Source organism: Scyliorhinus torazame, chromosome X (genome assembly GCF_047496885.1).
Source record: "Scyliorhinus torazame isolate Kashiwa2021f chromosome X, sScyTor2.1, whole genome shotgun sequence".
Taxonomy (NCBI): domain Eukaryota; kingdom Metazoa; phylum Chordata; class Chondrichthyes; order Carcharhiniformes; family Scyliorhinidae; genus Scyliorhinus; species Scyliorhinus torazame.
Genome location: NC_092738.1, coordinates 38,022,400 through 38,041,162, shown reverse-complemented (window position 1 = coordinate 38,041,162; position 18,763 = coordinate 38,022,400). Strand labels below are relative to the sequence as shown.

At 48.6% G+C, this 18,763-nt stretch overlaps 1 protein-coding gene across 1 annotated transcript in view; it reads left to right on the top strand.

Moving 5' to 3' along the window:
* LOC140405541 (natural resistance-associated macrophage protein 2-like) overlaps positions 1-18,763 on the top strand; it is a 240,484-nt gene that overhangs the window by 79,562 nt on the left and 142,159 nt on the right. Inside the window, exon 3 of the mRNA XM_072494106.1 lies at positions 12,489-12,554. Coding sequence (XP_072350207.1) covers positions 12,489-12,554 — 66 coding nt within the window. The remainder of the gene's footprint in view (positions 1-12,488; positions 12,555-18,763) is intronic.

Below are 18,763 nucleotides of genomic sequence, written 5' to 3'. Positions count from 1 at the left end.
CCTAACCTGCACATCTTTGGACACTAAGGGACAATTTATCATGGCCAATCCACCTAACCTGTACATCTTTGGACACTAAGGGACAATTTATCATGGCCAATCCACCTAACCTGCACATCTTTGGACACTAAGGGACAATTTAACACGGCCAATCCACCTAACCTGCACATCTTTGGACACTAAGGGACAATTTATCATGGCCAATCCACCTAACCTGTACATCTTTGGACACTAAGGGACAATTTATCATGGCCAATCCACCTAACCTGCACATCTTTGGACACTAAGGGGCAATTTAACACGGCCAATCCACCTAACCTGCACATCTTTGGACACTAAGGGACAATTTATCATGGCCAATCCACCTAACCTGTACATCTTTGGACACTAAGGGACAATTTATCATGGCCAATCCACCTAACCTGCACATCTTTGGACAGGAAGGGACAGTTTAACATGGCCAATCCACCTAACCTGCACATCTTTGGACACGAAGGGACAGTTTAACATGGTCAATCCACCTAACCTGTCTCAATGTACCAAGATGCGATTTGAACTCACATTGTCTAGATTATGTGTCCTAGATTCTGGATTACGAGTCCAGTAACATTGCCACTATATTACTATACTGTTACAATCCCTGGTCAAACTGCACTAATGCCGCCGCCCCCACCCCCCCAGCCCCCCGCCCCTCTCCCCCCCCCCCCCCCCCCCCCAAATAAACTGCTGTTGTGTCGCCAAGTGGTCTAAGGCTCCCAATGTCGAGTTGAATTTAATTTAAAGGTGGCACAGTGGTTAGCACTGCTGCCTCACTGCTCCAGGACACCCGTACAATTCCAGCTTTGGGTGACTGAGCGGAGACTGCACGTTCTCCCCGTGTCTGCGTGGGTTTCCTCCGGGTGCTCCGGTTTCCTCCCACAGTCCAAAGATGTGCAGGCTAGGTGGATTGGTCATGATAAATTGCCCTTAGTGTCCAAAGATGTACAGGCTAGGTGGATTGGCCCTGTGTGGTTACAGGGCTTCAGGGATAGGGAGTGAGCCTCGGTTTGGAGGGTTGATGCAGAGTTGATGGGCCGAATGGCCATCTTCTGCACTCTCGGGATTCTATGAATTCTTGACTGGAAATTTCAGTCTTCTCACTTGAAATTCCTTAGATATCAAAGCAGTCTGCACCTGTATGCAATGAAACCTGGACAATATCCAGGCTTGGACTGAAAAATGGTGAGTCACATTCACACCCTGCAAGTGCAAGGCAACCATCATCTCCAATGAGTCAGAGGATAGCACTTGCCATTGACCTCCCCACCACCAACATCTTAGTGGGAGGGGGGCTACCATTGACCAGAACATTAACTGGTTAGCCGATGGTTTGCACTATGGTGGTTAGCTCTTTGTTAAGCATAGTGTGGTGTGTCTCAGGACCTTTACGCTGGCCTGCCAGTCGCTGCTGTATTTGCTGCAGAGGAGAATACTGGGCTGAGAAGGTGCACGATTCACTGGCCTCTCTTTTCATCGGCCCCCTTCTTGGTCAGCTGTACTCTCCCAAATGCCCTTCCAAACAATCATCCCTCAGAGGTCACAAACCGCCAGCAACCGTCTCACAGTTGTCAGGGGCAATGACCGCCATGTTCACATCTCAATGATGCCAATGAGGTTGTGGGCCGGTGGCCATTTCAACATCCAGAAAGTCTTTGGGTAAACAGCCGTCATCCACTTGATGAATGTCCCCAAGCGAACGCTGGTGTCATTGGCTTCGCAATGAGTGCATTCTGATGGAATTAGCTCTCACCGAACTTGGACCTCACAGCTGCAGCTTTTGTGAAGTGTGCGTTGGTTTCAGCATCAAGTGACAGATTGCTGGTAATTGTGCAGTCTAGATATGTGAAGCTATCAACAACCTCCAGTGTCACATTGCCGAAGCTGATGGATGGCGTTCTGGCAGCCTCGTGGACCATGACATTTCATTCCTGATGCTGACGGTCAATCCAAACTCTTTCCAGGTGTGAGTGAGTCTGGCGATCTGTCACCAATGATGTTCTTCAGTGTGGAATGGGAGTATGGAATTGTTAGTGTGGAGCAACTCTCTGATCAGGACTTGGCGAAGCTTTGTTTCAGATCTCAGGTGAGCAAGGCTGAACAGCATTCTGCCAGCTCCGGCATGTAGGTAGACACCTTCTGTAGATGACCTGGCAGCAAAGACAATATTGCCAAAGAGTTTCAGAGCTAGAAGACAACCCTGTTTTACCCCACTTGCAGATGTCAAAAGCTTCCGATGTTGCTCCATCATCGCTGACCTAGCTCATCATGTTTTCATGGAAAGAGGTCACAGCGAGCAGCTCCAGAGGTTAATCCATTTTCTCCAGCAGCTTAAACAGACCGCCTCAGCTCACATGCTCAGATACCTTGGAGAGATTGATGGAGGCAATATGCATTGGCCTCCTCAGTTGCAGCATCTGTGAGAGGAATGTTGTGACCAAAGGAAAAGCATGTGATCCCGTTCTGAAGCTACACTTGGACTCAGGATAGAGGAGTTCATCCAGTTCTTACAAGAGCCATAAGGGCACATACTTTGCCCATGATGCTCAGCAGGGCGATGCCATGATCGTTGTTGCAATCACTGTGGGCGCCCTTGTTCTTATTACAGTCACAATCTTTGCATCACGCATATCATGGGGCACTGCTCTCCCTCCCTCCCTCCCTCCAGCCCAGATATGTGCTGCAGGAGGGCAGGTTTCCCGTGCTGGATGGTTCACTGGGGTAGAGCATCAGAACCTGGAGTTTTGCCCAAGATACGCGAGTCAACAGCTTTGCAAATTTCTTCCACTGTGGGTTCCATATCCAGCTCTTCCATAGCAGGTAGGCTTTCTCTCGTGTCTCAAGGCTGGTTTAGCACAGTGGGCTAAACAGCTGGCTTGTAATGCAGAACAATGCCAGCAGCGTGGGTTCAATTCCCGTACCAGCCTCCCCGAAACGGCGCCGGAATGTGGCGACTAGGGGCTTTTCACAGTACCTTCATTGAAGCCGACTTGTGACAATAAGCGATTATTATTATTATTAGAGCTCCAGTCCTTGGAGCTGTCACTTCTATATTATCCAGTAAAATTACTTTAAACAAAATGATGAGTTGTGATCAGCTCATGATTTAACCCCATCCTGTCATCTGTTGTTTACCAGGATCTTGTGTCCATTCAAAAGCTGGAGTTTTAATAATTATCACTGTTATGTCCTAAAATACAGGTTTAATGGTTAATAATGATTACTGAGTATACTTTCTAGAATTAATCTCAATCCTTAATAAATTAACTTATGTAGAACTACTCTAGTGGCATCCTAGCTATTCAGTTTTAAGAGTTCTCATCTCTGGCCACCCCCTTCGACACCTTCAACATCGCAAGCTCTGGGGAGACAGAGCAGAAAATAAAACTAACTTCTAGTGGAATTTTCAAGCTTGGATTGACTCCTCGTTGAGTCTAAAGCACCCTAACCACCACAACCTCCTCCTCCACCTCCTCGTTACTCCCCCCGTTCCTCTCACCCTTGGGCTGTCCGAAGGTCCGGGTCCCCCTCTCGACCTCCCTGGTTGAGTGCAGAGGAATGCAGAGGAATGTTTGGTACGGGTTGGGCACTGCTGGAGATCAGTCCGCCAATTTCAGAACCCAGTCCAGATTTTATCTGAGTTTACTCCCTTAGCCTTTAACTTTCCCAAGATATTCACAAGGCAGTGGACCTATTTATCCATAGCTGGAAGGTTGCTTCATGAGTGTCAGGGTGTGTGCACACACTAATCAGCATGCACGCTGTATGTCTGGAGGCAAACCTCCTCCAGGTTCCACTGAAACTACAGCCTTGAGCTGCCAGGGACGCAGTTTCCATGTGTCACCACAAGGGGGCACAACTAAGGACATGCTGATGGAGAGGCTGTGTATTGACTTACACGCTTGGCTGTCTTTTTCACAGTGCTGCTAACAAGCGGTGAAAACAAGCGCTAACAAGAGGCAAAAAAATACGCAAAAGCATGCTAACATTCTTCATAGTCCCAGATGACCGTTAGCTGCTTTCCCCTTTGAGGGGGAGAGCTGGCTGGTGGTGATTTAACCTGAGGGTCACCACTCCTCAGGCGAGGGTCAAGGTTGAGGAGGCGGGGCCGTCAATAATACCCTCAGCCGGTCCGGGGAATTGAACCCACGCTGCTGGCCTCGCTCCGCATCACAAACCAGCTGTCCAGCCCACTGAGCTAAACCAGCGGCCATAGGCCAAACATATAAATACTGTGGCTACCAGGGCAGGTCAGAGGCTGGGAACCCTGCGGTGAGTAACTCACCTCCTGACCCCCCAAAGCCTGTCCACCATCTACAAGGCACAAGTCAGGAGTGTGATGGAATACTCTCCACTTGCCTGGATGAGCGCAGCTCCAACAACACTCAAGAAGCTCAGCACCATCCAGGACAAAGCAGCCCCGCTTGATTGCTCCCCTTCCACAAACATTCACTCCCTCCCCCACCGACGCAGAGTGACAGCCGTGTGTACCATCTACAAGATGCACTGCAGCAACTCACCAAGGCTCCTTAGGCAGCACCTTCTAAACCCACGACCTCTACCATCTAGAAGAACAAGAGCAGCAGATACCTGGGAACCCCACCACCTGGAGGTTCCCCTCCAAGTCACTCACCACCCTGACTGGGAAATATATCGGCCGTTGCTTCACTGTCGCTGGGGCAACAACCTGGAACTCCCTCCCTAACAGCACAGTGGGTGCACCTACACCACACGGACTGCAGCGGTTCAAGAAGGCGGCTCACCCCCACCTTCTGATGGACAACCAGGGATGGGCAATAAATGCTGACCTAGCAATGGCAAGCCAATATTTTAAAAAAAGAATGATAAAAATAAATTGGCAAGCTTCAGCTCCAAGCTTTGATTACCATTTTGGAGCTGAGTGGACTTTGATCAGGCTGAACACAAGACCAAAGATTAATTGTGTCTGGTCCGTCCACCTCCCATTCATTAAACCAGCAAATAAATTGACTCGGCTGGGGAGGAGACCTGGCAAAGCTGCTCCAAAAGCCAATCTTGGAACATCTCGATATGCCTGGGTTTTCATGTCTGTTGTTCATTGATTGTTTCCATGTGAATGTTGGGACGATGGCCAAGCTGAATGATAGCCCTGGGCACGTAAAGGGAGTCTGACCAAATTGCCTCGTTACCCTGCCTCTCTGTCCCACAAGTTTCTAGGTTGCCATCTTTCTTCCCATGTTGCTATTGTACGGTTTTACTCTTTCAGAGTCTGCCACCATCTTTCCTTCACTTTTTTCCATTTCTCTCTCTCAGTGGTGGAAATTGGGAGGCCCCAGGCCTACTGGGAGTAAGGCCCAGAAAACGGTGAGGATTGCCTTCTGAGCAGTTCTTACTGTAGTTATCTCTGTGTTCCCCAAGGGGGCACTAATGTGAGTCAGCTGGTAACACATGCAAAGGATTAACAGCAGAAGCATACATAATACAACGTAAAATGGCTGAGTAGTAAGAGACATCTTGAAGAGAGCAGAAGCTCTTTAGCTCACGTGGCGGTCAAAGCGTGTAACTGGTGCTGTCAATAAAAACTTTCTGGTGGCAGAAACTACGTACTTGAGCAGCAATATTTTGGCAGACGAGACAATCCCCAAACCCTGCTTGAACCCCCACCACACAACATGGTGGCACAGTGGTTAGCGCTGCTGCCTCACAGTGCCAGGGACCCGGGTTCAATTCCGGCCTTGGGTCACTGTCTGTGTTGAGTTTGCACGTTCTCCCCGTGTCTGCGTGGGTTTCCTCCGGATGCTACAGTTTCTTCCCACAGTCCAAAGATGTGCAGGTTAGGTGGATTGGCCATGATAAATTGTCTCTTAGTGTCCAAAGTTGTGCAGGTTAGGTGGATTGGCCATGATAAATTGCCCCTCAGTGTCCAAAGATGTGCAGGTTAGGTGGATTGGCCATGTTAAATTGTCCCTTAGTGTCCAAAGATGTACAGGTTAGGTGGATTGGCCATGTTAAATTGTCCCTTAGTGTCCAAAGATGTGCAGGTTAGGTGGATTGGCCATGTTAAATTGTCCCTTAGTGTCCAAAGATGTGCAGGTTAGGTGGATTGGCCATGTTAAATTGTCCCTTAGTGTCCAAAGGTGTGCAGGTTAGGTGGATTGGCCATGTTAAATTGTCCCTTAGTGTCCAAAGATGTGCAGGTTAGGTGGATTGGCCGTGTTAAATTGTCCCTTAGAGTCCAAAGATGTGCAGGTTAGGTGGATTGGCCATGTTAAATTGTCCCTTAGTGTCCAAAGATGTACAGGTTAGGTGGATTGGCCATGTTAAATTGTCCCTTAGTGTCCAAAGATGTGCAGGTTAGGTGGATTGGCCATGCTAAATTGTCCCTTAGTGTCCAAAGATGCACAGGTTAGGTGGATTGGCCGTGTTAAATTGTCCCTTAGTGTCCAAAGATGTACAGGTTAGGTGGGTTGGCCGTGTTAAATTGTCCCTTAGTGTCCAAAGATATGCAGGTTAGGTGGATTGGCCATGTTAAATTGTCCCTTAGTGTCCAAAGATGTGCAGGTTAGGTGGATTGGCCATGCTAAATTGTCCCTCAGTGTCCAAAGATGTGCAGGTTAGGTGGATTGGCCGTGTTAAATTGCCCTTAGTGTCCAAAGATGTGCAGGTTAGGTGGATTGGCCGTGCTAAATTGTTCCTCAGTGTCCAAAGATGTGCAGGTTAGGTGGATTGGCCGTGTTAAATTGTTCCTTAGTGTTCAGGCATGTGCAGGTTGCAGGGATAGGGCTGGGGTGTGGGTCTGGACACGGTGCTCTTTCAGAGGCTCGGTACAGACTCGATGGGCCGAATGATCTCCTTCTGCACTGTAGGAATTCTATGGTTCTTCTGTGGACAGTTTGGAGGAGTAATGACACTGATCTGAGGGAAGAAAAATGAGCAGCGAGGCAGAACGAGAAAGAGGAATGGAAGAAGAGAGTGCGAGGTTCAGGATTGGAAGTGAGAAGGGGTTTACTGCACAGATGTTAAACGTTTATTTCGAGCTGCCAGTGGTGTGAGAAAGCAGGTGGAAGAATTCCATTGTACATGTGCAGAGTGGGAGGGGGAGAGCGGCAAAGAGTCAAATCCTGGTGGACTTGATTTTCCCAAAGAATTAAGATTTGGGAGGACTTTCAGTGATGCAGGAGGTGTCGACTTAATCAAGTTAAAAAGGAATCAAAGATGGATTATCTCTGCCCCATCGCCATGGGAGTTTGGTGTTGAGGAAATGTCTCAAAGCTCTTCACGCTATCGTTGGAGGGAGACCTGACATTGTCTTGTTAAGATGCACAGCACATCACGGGCTGCTAGTCTGAGGAGATATAATGTGCAACAGGAAAGGAGGGTAATCAAATTGACCATATTTCACTAATTTACCACAGACTGTCTCAAATGAATACCCAAAAGCAGCATTATTGAAGTAAAGATTTCTTATCTGAAGACAGTTTGGATCACAGGATCAATATTTTGATTTTCCACCCAGAATGATGTCAAGTTAAAAGCCATTTCGACACAACAGAGAGGCATGATGGTCATTCACACCTACTTGTGATTTGACTGGTTTCTCTCAAGCTCTCATTGTTAACTTTCGAGCCCAGACAGTAAGTCTAGGAGCCCACAGTTTGGGGCAAGTAGCCTATTCAAAAGCTCTTTTCATTACTTTTGGGGATCAGAAAGCAAATGCACAGAACTTCCCCCAAAAATAATTTCCCATGATAGAGTAGAATGTACATGGGACTCAAGAAGATGAAATGGGTGGGTTTACACTAATTATCACATCTATTGTGGGAAGCATACCAAAATTCAATGTTTGCCATTTGTGTAAGTGATGCTGTTAATATTTCAATTCATTTTGGCAAATAAAACAGACGGGGTATGGCTGTGTATAAATGTAATATAGCGTGTGTTGAAAGGGCAAACATGAAACGGGCATTGAGATTGTGGGATGTGTAATGGTGACCCTGATAGCCGTAGACAAACTCTTCATCCTGCTTTGAGGCTGAGGATTTGGCCTCAGGCGAGATAACTCATGCAACAGCCTCAGTAAAACAAAGGCAGCGCAAGTTTAACTCCTCGCCTCAATGAAGTGAAGGAATTGCACTCTGAACTCAAATGTTGAGTTCCACATTTCCCATCTACCCCCAATATCCTCAGATTACCTCACCTCAGTGATGTGTTGGGTGTTCTGGATCACAAACAGGTCACCAACACTGGAAGTGGTGCAACTCTATTTTATTATAAGGTTAACTATATTAACATACTTGAACTGTGGGTCAATGCAATACCAGCTTTAACTGTTGCCCCTTGCCTAATCCTAACCAGGTGATGCACTCAGCACATGGTGAATGTCTGTGTTGCAGGCTGTGAGCTCTGTGCTCCGAGCTGGCTGCTACTCGAATGAGCGGGAACTCTCCTGTCCCCTGTCTTTATAGTGCGTGTGCTCTCACTGGTGATTGGCTGCAGTGTTGTGTATGCTGATTGGTCCCACTGTGTGTCCATCAGTGTGTGTCTGCACCATGATATACTGGTGTATATTATGACATCCCCCCTATCGTGTAGTGAATGTACCTGACTATGTGTGTGCGTGTTATTTACATGACTCTGTACATGAGGCTAATCTATTTACACGGGAAGGTGCCTGGTGCAGAGAAATAGTGGGCGGGATTCTCCACTCCCGCGCCGAAGTGCCCGCGCCCTCGTGAACGCCGTCGAGGTTCACGACGGCACGAAACGGCCCCTATCCCGACCGATTCAGGGCCCGATAATGGGCTAGGAGCGGGGCCGCGTCATTTACACGCGCCAGGCCTTGTCGCCACGTAAAGGCGGCGCCGCATACACATGACGCGGCCGGCGCCACATAACTGGTGTCACCCGCGTATGCGCGGTTGCCGTCCTCTCCGAATCCGCCCCGCAAGAAGATGTCAGACGGATCTTGCGGGGCTGCGGAAGAAAGGAGGTCCTCCTTCAGAGAGGACGGCCCGACGATCGGTGGGCACCGATCGCAGGCCAGACCCCATTTGAGGCCCCCCCTGGTGCAGGATCCCCCCTCCGCCTCCCCCGCAGGCCGCCCCCCCCCCCCCCTCAGCGGTCCCGCGCTGTTCCCGCCGGCAGTGACCAGGTGTGGACGGCGCCGGGGGGGAACCCGCCGTTTTGGCCTGGCCACTCGGCCCATCCGGGCTGAGAATAGCGGGGGTGCCGGAGAATCGCCATTTTGGGTGTCTCGGGCGATTCTCCAGCCTGCACCGCGCGGAACTCAACGGGGCCGTTCTCGCCGCTTGGGAGAATCGCGGGAGGGTGTCGGACCGGCGTCGCGGGAAAATTCGGCGAAGAACTCAGAAGAATCTATCTACATCCGCATTACAAATATTCAGTGACCCCCCCACCTCCACCAACTTCCAGAGTCGCACAGCCCTCTGGGAGAAAACATTCTCCTCATCTTTGCCCTGAAAGGGCGACTCCGAATTTTAAACAGTGCCCCCCTGGTTCCGGACCCACCCACAAGAGGAAACATCCTTTCCACATCCCCCTTGTCAACACCATTCAGGATCTAAAATACTTCAATCAAGTCACTCCCGCACTCTTCTAAACTCCAGTGGAAACAATCCCAGTCCGTCCAACCTTTCCTCATAAGACAACCCGCTCATCCCAGACATCAATCCAGTAAAACCTCCTCTGAGCCGCCTCCAACCCATTTACACCCTTCCTTAAATAAGGAGACCAAAACTGCTCACAGTAATACAGATGTGGTCCCACCAACGTCCTGGAAAAGTGAAGCATCACATCCTTACTTTCATGTTCGATTCCTCTCACAATAAAGGATCGAATTCCATTAACCTTCTTAAATACCTGCTGCACCTGCATACTAACCTTTTGTGACTCAGGCACGAGAACACCCAGCTCCCTCTGCAGCTCAGAATTCTGCATTTGTTCTCTAATTAAATAATACTCTGCTTTTTTTATTCTTCCTGCCAAAGTGAGCAAGGACACACTTTCCCACATTCTGGGCGCGATCCTCCGACCACGCTGCGCCGGAAAAGTATCTCACTGCGGTGCAGTGTGGCCAGTGAAAGCCGTGAGACCCCGCTCCCGGGATCTACCCGGCTCGCAATGCCTCGCGAGACGTTGCAAGGGGAATACCGCCCACAATAAATCTGGGCCTTTCTAGTAAATTAGGGCCTTACTCTAATGCGCAGGTTCCTGAGGTACCGGAGGCTTTGGGACTTAATTCCCTCGCCTCGAGGACCTCGGGCGAGTGTCGTTTGATACTGCTCCCACAAACGGGGACCAGACGGAATGGTGCTTGTGGGGATCTCTCAGGGGATTGGAGGCCCCCAGCTGCATGTCCTTTGGTGGTGCCCTGGCACTGCTGCTGCCACCTAGGCACCCTGGCAGTGCCAGCCTGACACTTTGGGCAGCATGGTAGCACAGTGGGCAGCACGGTAGCTCAGTGGTTTAGCATTGTGGCTTCACAGCGCCAGGGACCCGGGTTCGATTCCCTGCTGGGTCACTGTCTGTGCGGAGTCTGCACGTTCTCCACGTGTGTGCGTGTGTTTCCTCCGGGTGCTCCGGTTTCCTCCCACAGTCCAAAGATGTGCAGGTTAGGTGGATTGGCCATGATAAATTGCCCTTAGTGTCCAAAGATGTGCAGGTTAGGTGGATTGGCCATGATAAATTGTCCCTTAGTGTCCAAAGATGTGCAGGTTAGGTGGATTGGCCATGTTAAATTGTCCCTTAGTGTCCAAAGATGTGCAGGTTAGGTGGATTGACCATGATAAATTGCCCTTAGTGTCCAAAGATGTGCAGGTTAGGTGGATTGGCCATGTTACATTGTCCCTTAGTGTCCAAAGATGTACAGGTTAGGTGGATTGGCCATGTTAAATTGTCCCTTAGTGTCCAAAGATGTACAGGTTAGATGGATTTACCATGTAAAATTGTCCCTTAGTGTCCAAAGATGTGCAGGTTAGGTGGATTGGCCGTGTTAAATTGTCCCTTAGTGTCCAAAGATGTGCAGGTTAGGTGGATTGGCCATGATAAATTGTCCCTTAGTGTCCAAAGATGTACAGGTTAGGTGGATTGGCCATGTTAAATTGTCCCTTAGTGTCCAAAGATGTACAGGTTGGGTGGATTGGCCATGTTAAATTGTCTCTTAGTGTCCAAAGATGTGCAGGTTAGTGGATTGGCCATGTTAAATTGTCTCTTAGTGTCCAAAGATGTGCAGGTTAGGTGGATTGGCCATGATAAATTGTCCCTTGGTGTCCAAAGATGTGCAGGTTAGGTGGATTGGCCATGCTAAATTGTCCCTTAGTGTCCAAAGATGTGCAGGTTAGGTGGATTAGCCGTGTTAAATTGTCCCTTAGTGTCCAAAGATGTGCAGTTTAGGTGGATTGGCCATGTTAAATTGTCCCTTAGTGTCCAAAGATGTACAGGTTAGGTGGATTGGCCATGTTAAATTGTCCCTTAGTGTCCAAAGATGTGCAGGTTAGGTGGATTGGCCATGTTAAATTGTCCCTTAGTGTCCAAAGATGTGCAGGTTAGGTGGATTGGCCATGTTAAATTGTCCCTTAGTGTCCAAAGATGTGCAGGTTAGGTGGATTGGCCAGGATAAATTGTCCCTTAGTGTCCAAAGATGTGCAGTTTAGGTGGATTGGCCGTGCTAAATTGTCCCTTAGTGTCCAAAAAGGTTAGGAGGGGTTATTGGGTTACTGGGATAGGGTGGAAGTGAGGGCTTAAGTGGGTCGGTGCAGACTCGATGGGTTGAATGGCCTCCTTCTGCACTGTATGTTCTATGTATCAGGAACGCTGCCAGAGTACCAGGTCGGCACTGCCAAGGTGCCAAGCTGGCATTTTTTGTGTGTGCGCGGTCAGGCCAGGGTTGCCTGCTGTGGCTGCGGGGGCTGGGGATTCACCCGTGTTGCATTTGGGCTGGAGGGAAGGTTGGGGATTGTTTTGGGGACCTCGGTAATCTCTCGCTACAAGGGGAGCTCTGGCCCATAGAGCTGTACAAAACAGGGCTATGTGCGGCCTCGGCCGTGCGTTCCCCATTCAGGCCCCTTGTTCAAAGCGAGTCACATTGAATAGCTGTGTGTTTCTCGACACTGCGAGTGCCGGGAAGCACGCGGCTAAACTCCCTCGCTCTGGGAATTTCGCGCCCTATACTCCATCTGCCAGATTTTTGCCACTCACTCACTCAACCTGTCTCTTTCCATCTGTAGCCTCATGTCTTCTTCACAACACACGTTCCTACCTATCTTTGTTGTCCTCAAATTTAGCTACCGTGCCTTCGCTCCCGTCATCTCAGTCATTGACGTAAATTGTAAATCTCCCATTGGGAGATTCCGACCATTTCGGCTGATGTTCCAAAATTATGTTGAGAAATCAGAACAGTTCCCTGAAAATGTTACCCCCTTAAACATTAACGCCTCACTGTCCATTAATTTCAGAAATCTCCGGGCCTGTGCAAGACTATGATATGATGACCTTCAATCAGGAAAAGAAAGAATCAACTGGTAAATATGGTCTTTATCGCTTACTCGAATTGGAGCGTCTGCTGTGAGGCCAGAATCCCTCCATTCTTAACTGGTCAAACTGGTGTGAACGGGTAGCTTTACCGCCACATCCCAAATAACCTTTGAACTGAGTGTCTCATTCGGCCATTTTGGAGGGGCAGTTAAGAGTCACCCCATTGCTGTGGGTCTGGAGTCACATGTAGGCCAGACCGGGTAAGGACAGCAGATTTCCTTCCCTAAAGGGCATCAATGAACCAGATGGGTTTTTACGACAATCGACAATGGTTTCATGGTCATCATTAGACTTTTAATTTTTATCGAATTCAAAATTGACCATCTGCATTGGTGGGATTCGAACCCAGGTCCCCAGAGCATGACCCTGGGTCTCTATATTGCTAGCCCAATGACGATACCACTGCACCACTGCCTCCCATATTCTTGTTCTCCTGAAGAGAACATTGTCACAGGGGAACAGCGAAACACAAGGAGAACTAACGGCTTCCCAAGCGAGGCCTCAACCAAGCGTGGACCAGGCGTAACGGCATCTGGGGGGGGGTTTCCCAGGCCATCAGAGAGCCTTGGGTGGTCAGTGGACAGGGCAGGGTGGCACCCAGACTCTTCCTCTGGAACCTGGACACCTTGGCAGTGTCGGGCTGGCAGGGGAACTTCCAGGGTGCCTGGGTCGGGGTGCCTGGGTTGCGGTGCCAGGGTGCCATGCCTATGAAAGGGGGGATGAGTGGGGTACGAAGGATGGGGAAGCGACGAGCAGGAAAGAAGGGGCCTCATAAAGGTTGGGGGTGAAAGGTGGGGATAAGGTGAGGGTCTCGAATTGGGGCCCTCAGCGACCCCAGAGCGGGGTGTCCTCCCTTGGGGGTTGTGGGGTAATGCCCATGTGTGTGGAGGTGATATTGTCTGTGGGTGAGAGGCGTGGGGGACGCACAAGCTCACTTAACGATCTGGGCACTCTTTCAAACTGGCGCCCGATCTCTGAGGAGCCAGTGAGTTCAGCTCCCGGGTGATGAAAACATTTCTAAGTCTGGGTAGCCCGGGGAGAAACCCCCCCAAAAAATGACTACAAAATGACTCCCAGTGCTCGCAGCACCGAGGAACATGTTATCTAACGTCACTCGGGTTAGATAGGGGCCTCAGTGGGGAATGTGCGGCCGAGGCCGCCCTTAGCCCTGCTTTGCCCACTGAGCAGCTCCGCTCGCCAGTACTACTCAGTGTAGCGAGAGATCGCGATGCCATTTTAAATGGAGCCCCCCGACTAACTATGAGGGGTCGCCGGGCCCCCTGCAGCCCCCCAACACTTGCACAGGGCTCCCCCGGCCTGATCGCCACCATGTGAAAAATGCCAGCTTGGCACCTTGGCAGTGCTCCTGACAGCACCACCTGGGCACCTTGGCAATGCCAGACTGGCACCCAGGTGGCACAGCCAGGCTGGCACTGCCAGGGTGCCCAGGTGGCACCAGCATGCCAGGAGCACCACCCTGCAGCCAGGGGCCTTCGATCCCCTTGGAGACCCCCACGAGTGCAGTTCTGTCTGGTCCCTATTTGTGGAGGCCAGTGGAGGGCAGTGGAGGGCAGTGCTGAACGGCGCTCACCAAAGGTCTCTGAGGCGAGGGGGTAGATCCCATCACCTCAGGTACCTCGGGAATCTGCACAGCAAAGTGAAACCAGCTGTCTCGCTCTAATATGCAGATTTGCCAAAAAGTGATCCCGCCCACAATTGGCGAGATTCACATTGCAACGTCTTGCGAGATTGCGTTAGATCTCACGAGGTGTTGCGAGTCGGGCAGATCCCAGGAGTGCGGGCTCCCGCTCAACCTTTGCCCATATCCCATATATAAAGTTCTTGCTGCCTCTGTGTACGAGGGCAAAAACTGTAGTGGCTGGGTAAATGGCCAGAGTACCATTATCCAGCTATCCATTCAAGGTAAGGAGTGAAAAGAAATGTGGTAATGATCGGGGGTCTACTTTTCCCCACACGATGTTGCATCACTGGCTAGGCTCATCTCTAATTGCCCCTTGGGAAGGTGGGGGTGAGCTGCCTTCTTGAACCGCTGCAGTCCATGTGGTGTAGGTGCACCCACAGTGCTGTTAGGGAGGGAGTTCCAGGATGTTGCCCCAGCGACAGTGAAGGAACGGCGATATATTTCCCAGTCAGGATGGTGAGTGACTTGGAGGGGAACCTCCAGGTGGTGGGGTTCCCAGGTATCTGCTGCTCTTGTCCTTCTAGATGGTAGAGGTCGTGGGTTTGGAAGGTGCTGCCTAAGGAGCCTTGGTGAGTTGCTGCAGTGCATCTTGTAGTTGGTACACACGGCAGATACAGAGGGAGTGAATATGTAATCTTCACCAAGATCAGCTGAGTCAGCACAGACCAGATCAAACACTTGTGACTAGCAATCAGACTGGAACATACCATAATCATTACTCTATGATCCAAACATCTATCCCTCCCCCTCCCTCCATAACTTGCTGAGTGACAGACTCAACGCAAAATGATTTCCAAATATCTGTGACTTACTGTCGAAAAAGTCCTGCTCTAAAGAAAGCTTGGAGGTTCCCAGTGCTTGGTGGGGCCTGTTTCCAATAACTCATTGTTCAGGTACCTGAGGATTTTTAACTATTGTGCATAAGATCAGCATTGGGCACAAACTATTTGCTTCTCCCTTTCTGTGCCAGCAAATGGCGTTCTCCATTATTTGTCAGCAGGCAATGAGTGAGAGGCCACTACCAAAGGACAGGAGTGAAGTTATCAAGCTTTTGTAAATTTGAAAAGAAACCTGACCCGTTCCCCCTCTGTCCCTGACAAATAGCCCCACAGGAGACACACACAGGAAGAATTCCTACTCTTCCTGGAAGGCCGTGCATGCCTGTGGAATGCAAACCCCAATCAGAGTTAATGCACAGTAAGAAGTCTTACAACACCTGGTTAAAGTCCAACAGGTTTGTTTCGAATCACTAGCTTTCGGAGCACTGCTCCTTCCTCAGGGGAATACCTTTGATGGGTGGAGAAAATGGAAGATAAAATACTTGGTAAAAGCACATGTCTGTTATGCATGACTCTGTGAGGGCAGCACGGTGGCGCAGTGGTTAGCACTGCTGCCTCACGGCGCTGAGGTCCCAGATTCGATCCCGGCTCTGGGTCACTGTCCGTGTGGAGTTTGCACATTCTCCCTGTGTTTGCATGTGACTGTTGATGCGTGGGTGTGTGGCTGAGTGTGTGTAAGACTGTGTGTGTGTGTGTGTGTGAGTGTGTGTAAGACTGGGTGTGTGTGAGTGTGTGGCTGAATGTGTGGGTGTGTGTAAGACTGTGTGTGTGTGTGTAAGACTGTGTGTGTGTAAGACTGTGTGAGTATGGATATGTGTGTGTGTAAGACTGTGTGAGTGTGGGGATGAATGTATGTGGGTGTGTGTAAAACTGTGTATGTGTGGCTAAATTAGTTGAGTGCGTGTGTAAAACTGTCTGCATCTCTGCGAGTGTGGGGTTGAATGTGTATGTGTGTGAGTGTGTAAGATTGTTTTTGGGTGAATCTGTGCGGGAGAGTAGAAGTGAGTCTCTGGGTGAGGCTGTGTCTGTGAATCTCTTTGTCTGACGGTGTGTGTGTGTCTGTGTGTGTCTGAGAGTGTGTGTGTGAGAGAGTGTGAGTGCTTTGTTGTTGAGTTCTGATGCCAACCATGACCCAAGCTACGCAGAGCAGAGATAGCTATTATGTTCCTTGTATTGTTCTCCAAGATAGCAAAAGTCGTAGTGTTGACAAAGAACATAAAGCTATATGTTTAAATCAAAACTAGTTTATTTTACACTACTTAATTTGGTTCGCAAACTCTACTGAGTAACAGTTAACAAAATAATAGCATTGAATCTATGATACAGTAATTAATTGTCTCTCTAATATATAACCTACACTCTAACTCAACTTCACACTATCTTTCTACATCAACTTCTCCAACAACTTCTCCCAGAATGCCTAGAGACACAGCCTTTTATAAGACAACTCAGTGATGCCATCTAGTGTTGATATATGATGAACATCATCTTATTAACCCTTTACTCTCCTGAGATTATACATACCATTACATCCCCCTTTTTCTTTTAGACGTTTTGTACAGTACAAAAAGGAAAATATGAGTACCATTATTATATGATACGTATGTATACATTGATATGTATACCAAAAGTTAACAAGTGAGTTAAAATTTGTTAAACAGTTCATTTGTTTTGTGTTATAACTTCAGTCTCTCAGGTTTGTTTCTGATTCCGGATGATCTCCTCAATCCAGTCAGTGGAGTGGTAGATGTGTTTAACGGCTTCTGCAAGTCATCTTGTATCTTAGCAGATGCTGTAGTGGAACAAAATAAATGATCAAACTGAAGACTTGGAAATAACGTACGAGCAGATTGAAATTTCAGAAGAGCACGTCGATTTCTTCGAAGAACAGAACCATCAGTCGCTTGAACAATGTACAAATAAGGTGCTGCTTGACGTATGACCTTAGCTAGATCAGACCATCCTTCAGTGGGAATCTGAATTCTCACTGGGTCATCTGGATGAAATGGTTCCATCGATTTCACATGTTCATGGGAGTGTTTCTCCTGAAGATGCATTTTCTTTATGACTGGCTGAAGATCTGGATCCGGTAGTCGTAGACTTGGAAGAGTTGTACGCAACGATCTGTTCATCAACAACTGAACAGGAGATAAACCAGTTGAGAGAGGCGTAGCTCTGTAATTCAATAAAGCTAAGAACATATCTGAGTCAGAGTCAAGAGCTTTCTTGAAAAGTTGTTTCACAATGTGAACACATTTTTCAACCTTGCCATTAGATTGCGGATAAAGAGGATAGATGTGATATCAGTGAAATTGTAGCTATGAGCAAATTCTGTCCAATCATTGCTATCAAAGCAAAGTCCATTGTCTGTCATGACTCTGCAAAGTATCCCACCTCGAGCAAATATTCCTTTGCTCGCTTTAATCACGTTCAAAGTAGAATCAGACAATTTCATCACTTCTGGGCAGTTTGAAGAATAGTCAATGATCAAGACATCTTTACTCTGAGTCGATTGATTTCGCTGGCATGTCTCACATTCTAGAACAAAATTGGCTATGTCACTATTGATTCCTGGCCATTATACTCCCTGTCTCGCTCGGCGTTTGCACTTTTCTATTCCGAAATGACCTTCATAAACCTTCTGGAGTATCATAGGTCTTAGTGTCATCGGAATAACAAGACGATCGAGATGAAGTAGAAAACCATCTACAACAGTGAGGTTCGCCTCAACTATCTAGCGGAAAGTTAGGGGGAAAATAGATAGCCAGCAGCAGCCCAGAGGGGGGGGGGGGGGGGGGGAGGGGGGAAGGGGGGGAGCAAATTGTTTTTGTTCTAGATGGGGTGAAGGGGCGGGGGGGGGAGCGCTATTTTGTGTTATTTTGTTAGTTCACTATTTAATTTAAACAATGTTATCTATCAGTTATCATGTTACCGTTTTTGTTGATTTGTAAGGGGGAAAAATTGTGTTTGAAAACTTTAATAAAATATTTTTGTTCGATTGAATATTTCTGAATTTCGAGCAGTGTCCTTTCGGCCAACCATTTTCCATATGGCTGATGGCTCGTAAAATCTCATCTTTTTCTGTCTCCTCTCTGATGAGCTTGAGTTTTTCATCAGAAACAGGAAGAGTTTCAGCTGGAAGTTGCTCTTGACCTTCAATTAGTTGAACAATTTGTTGTTCATCTGTGTCTGTAGCACGAGACAATGCATCAGCAATTGTAAGGTCTTTGCCGGGAGTGTAGACCAGTTGAAAGTCGTACCTTATTAGTTTCATGATTATTCGTTGCAGTCCTGGAGTCGTGTCATTCAAATCTTTCTGAATGATGTGAACTAATAGTCGGTGATCTGTTTCGACCGTGAACATCGGAAGTCCACAGGCGTGTGTCTTGTTATGCTCTCGATGTAGCATAAGCGGCTTCCTTAGACCATAAGACCATAAGACATAGGAGCGGAAGTAAGGCCATTCGGCCCATCGAGTCCACTCCACCATTCAATCATGGCTGATTTCAACTCCATTTACCCGCTCTCTCTCCATAGCCCTTAATTCCTCGAGAAATCAAGAATTTATCAACTTCTGTCTTAAAGGCACTCAACGTCCCGGCCTCCACCGCCCTCTGTGGCAATGAATTCCACAGACCCACCATCCTCTGGCTGA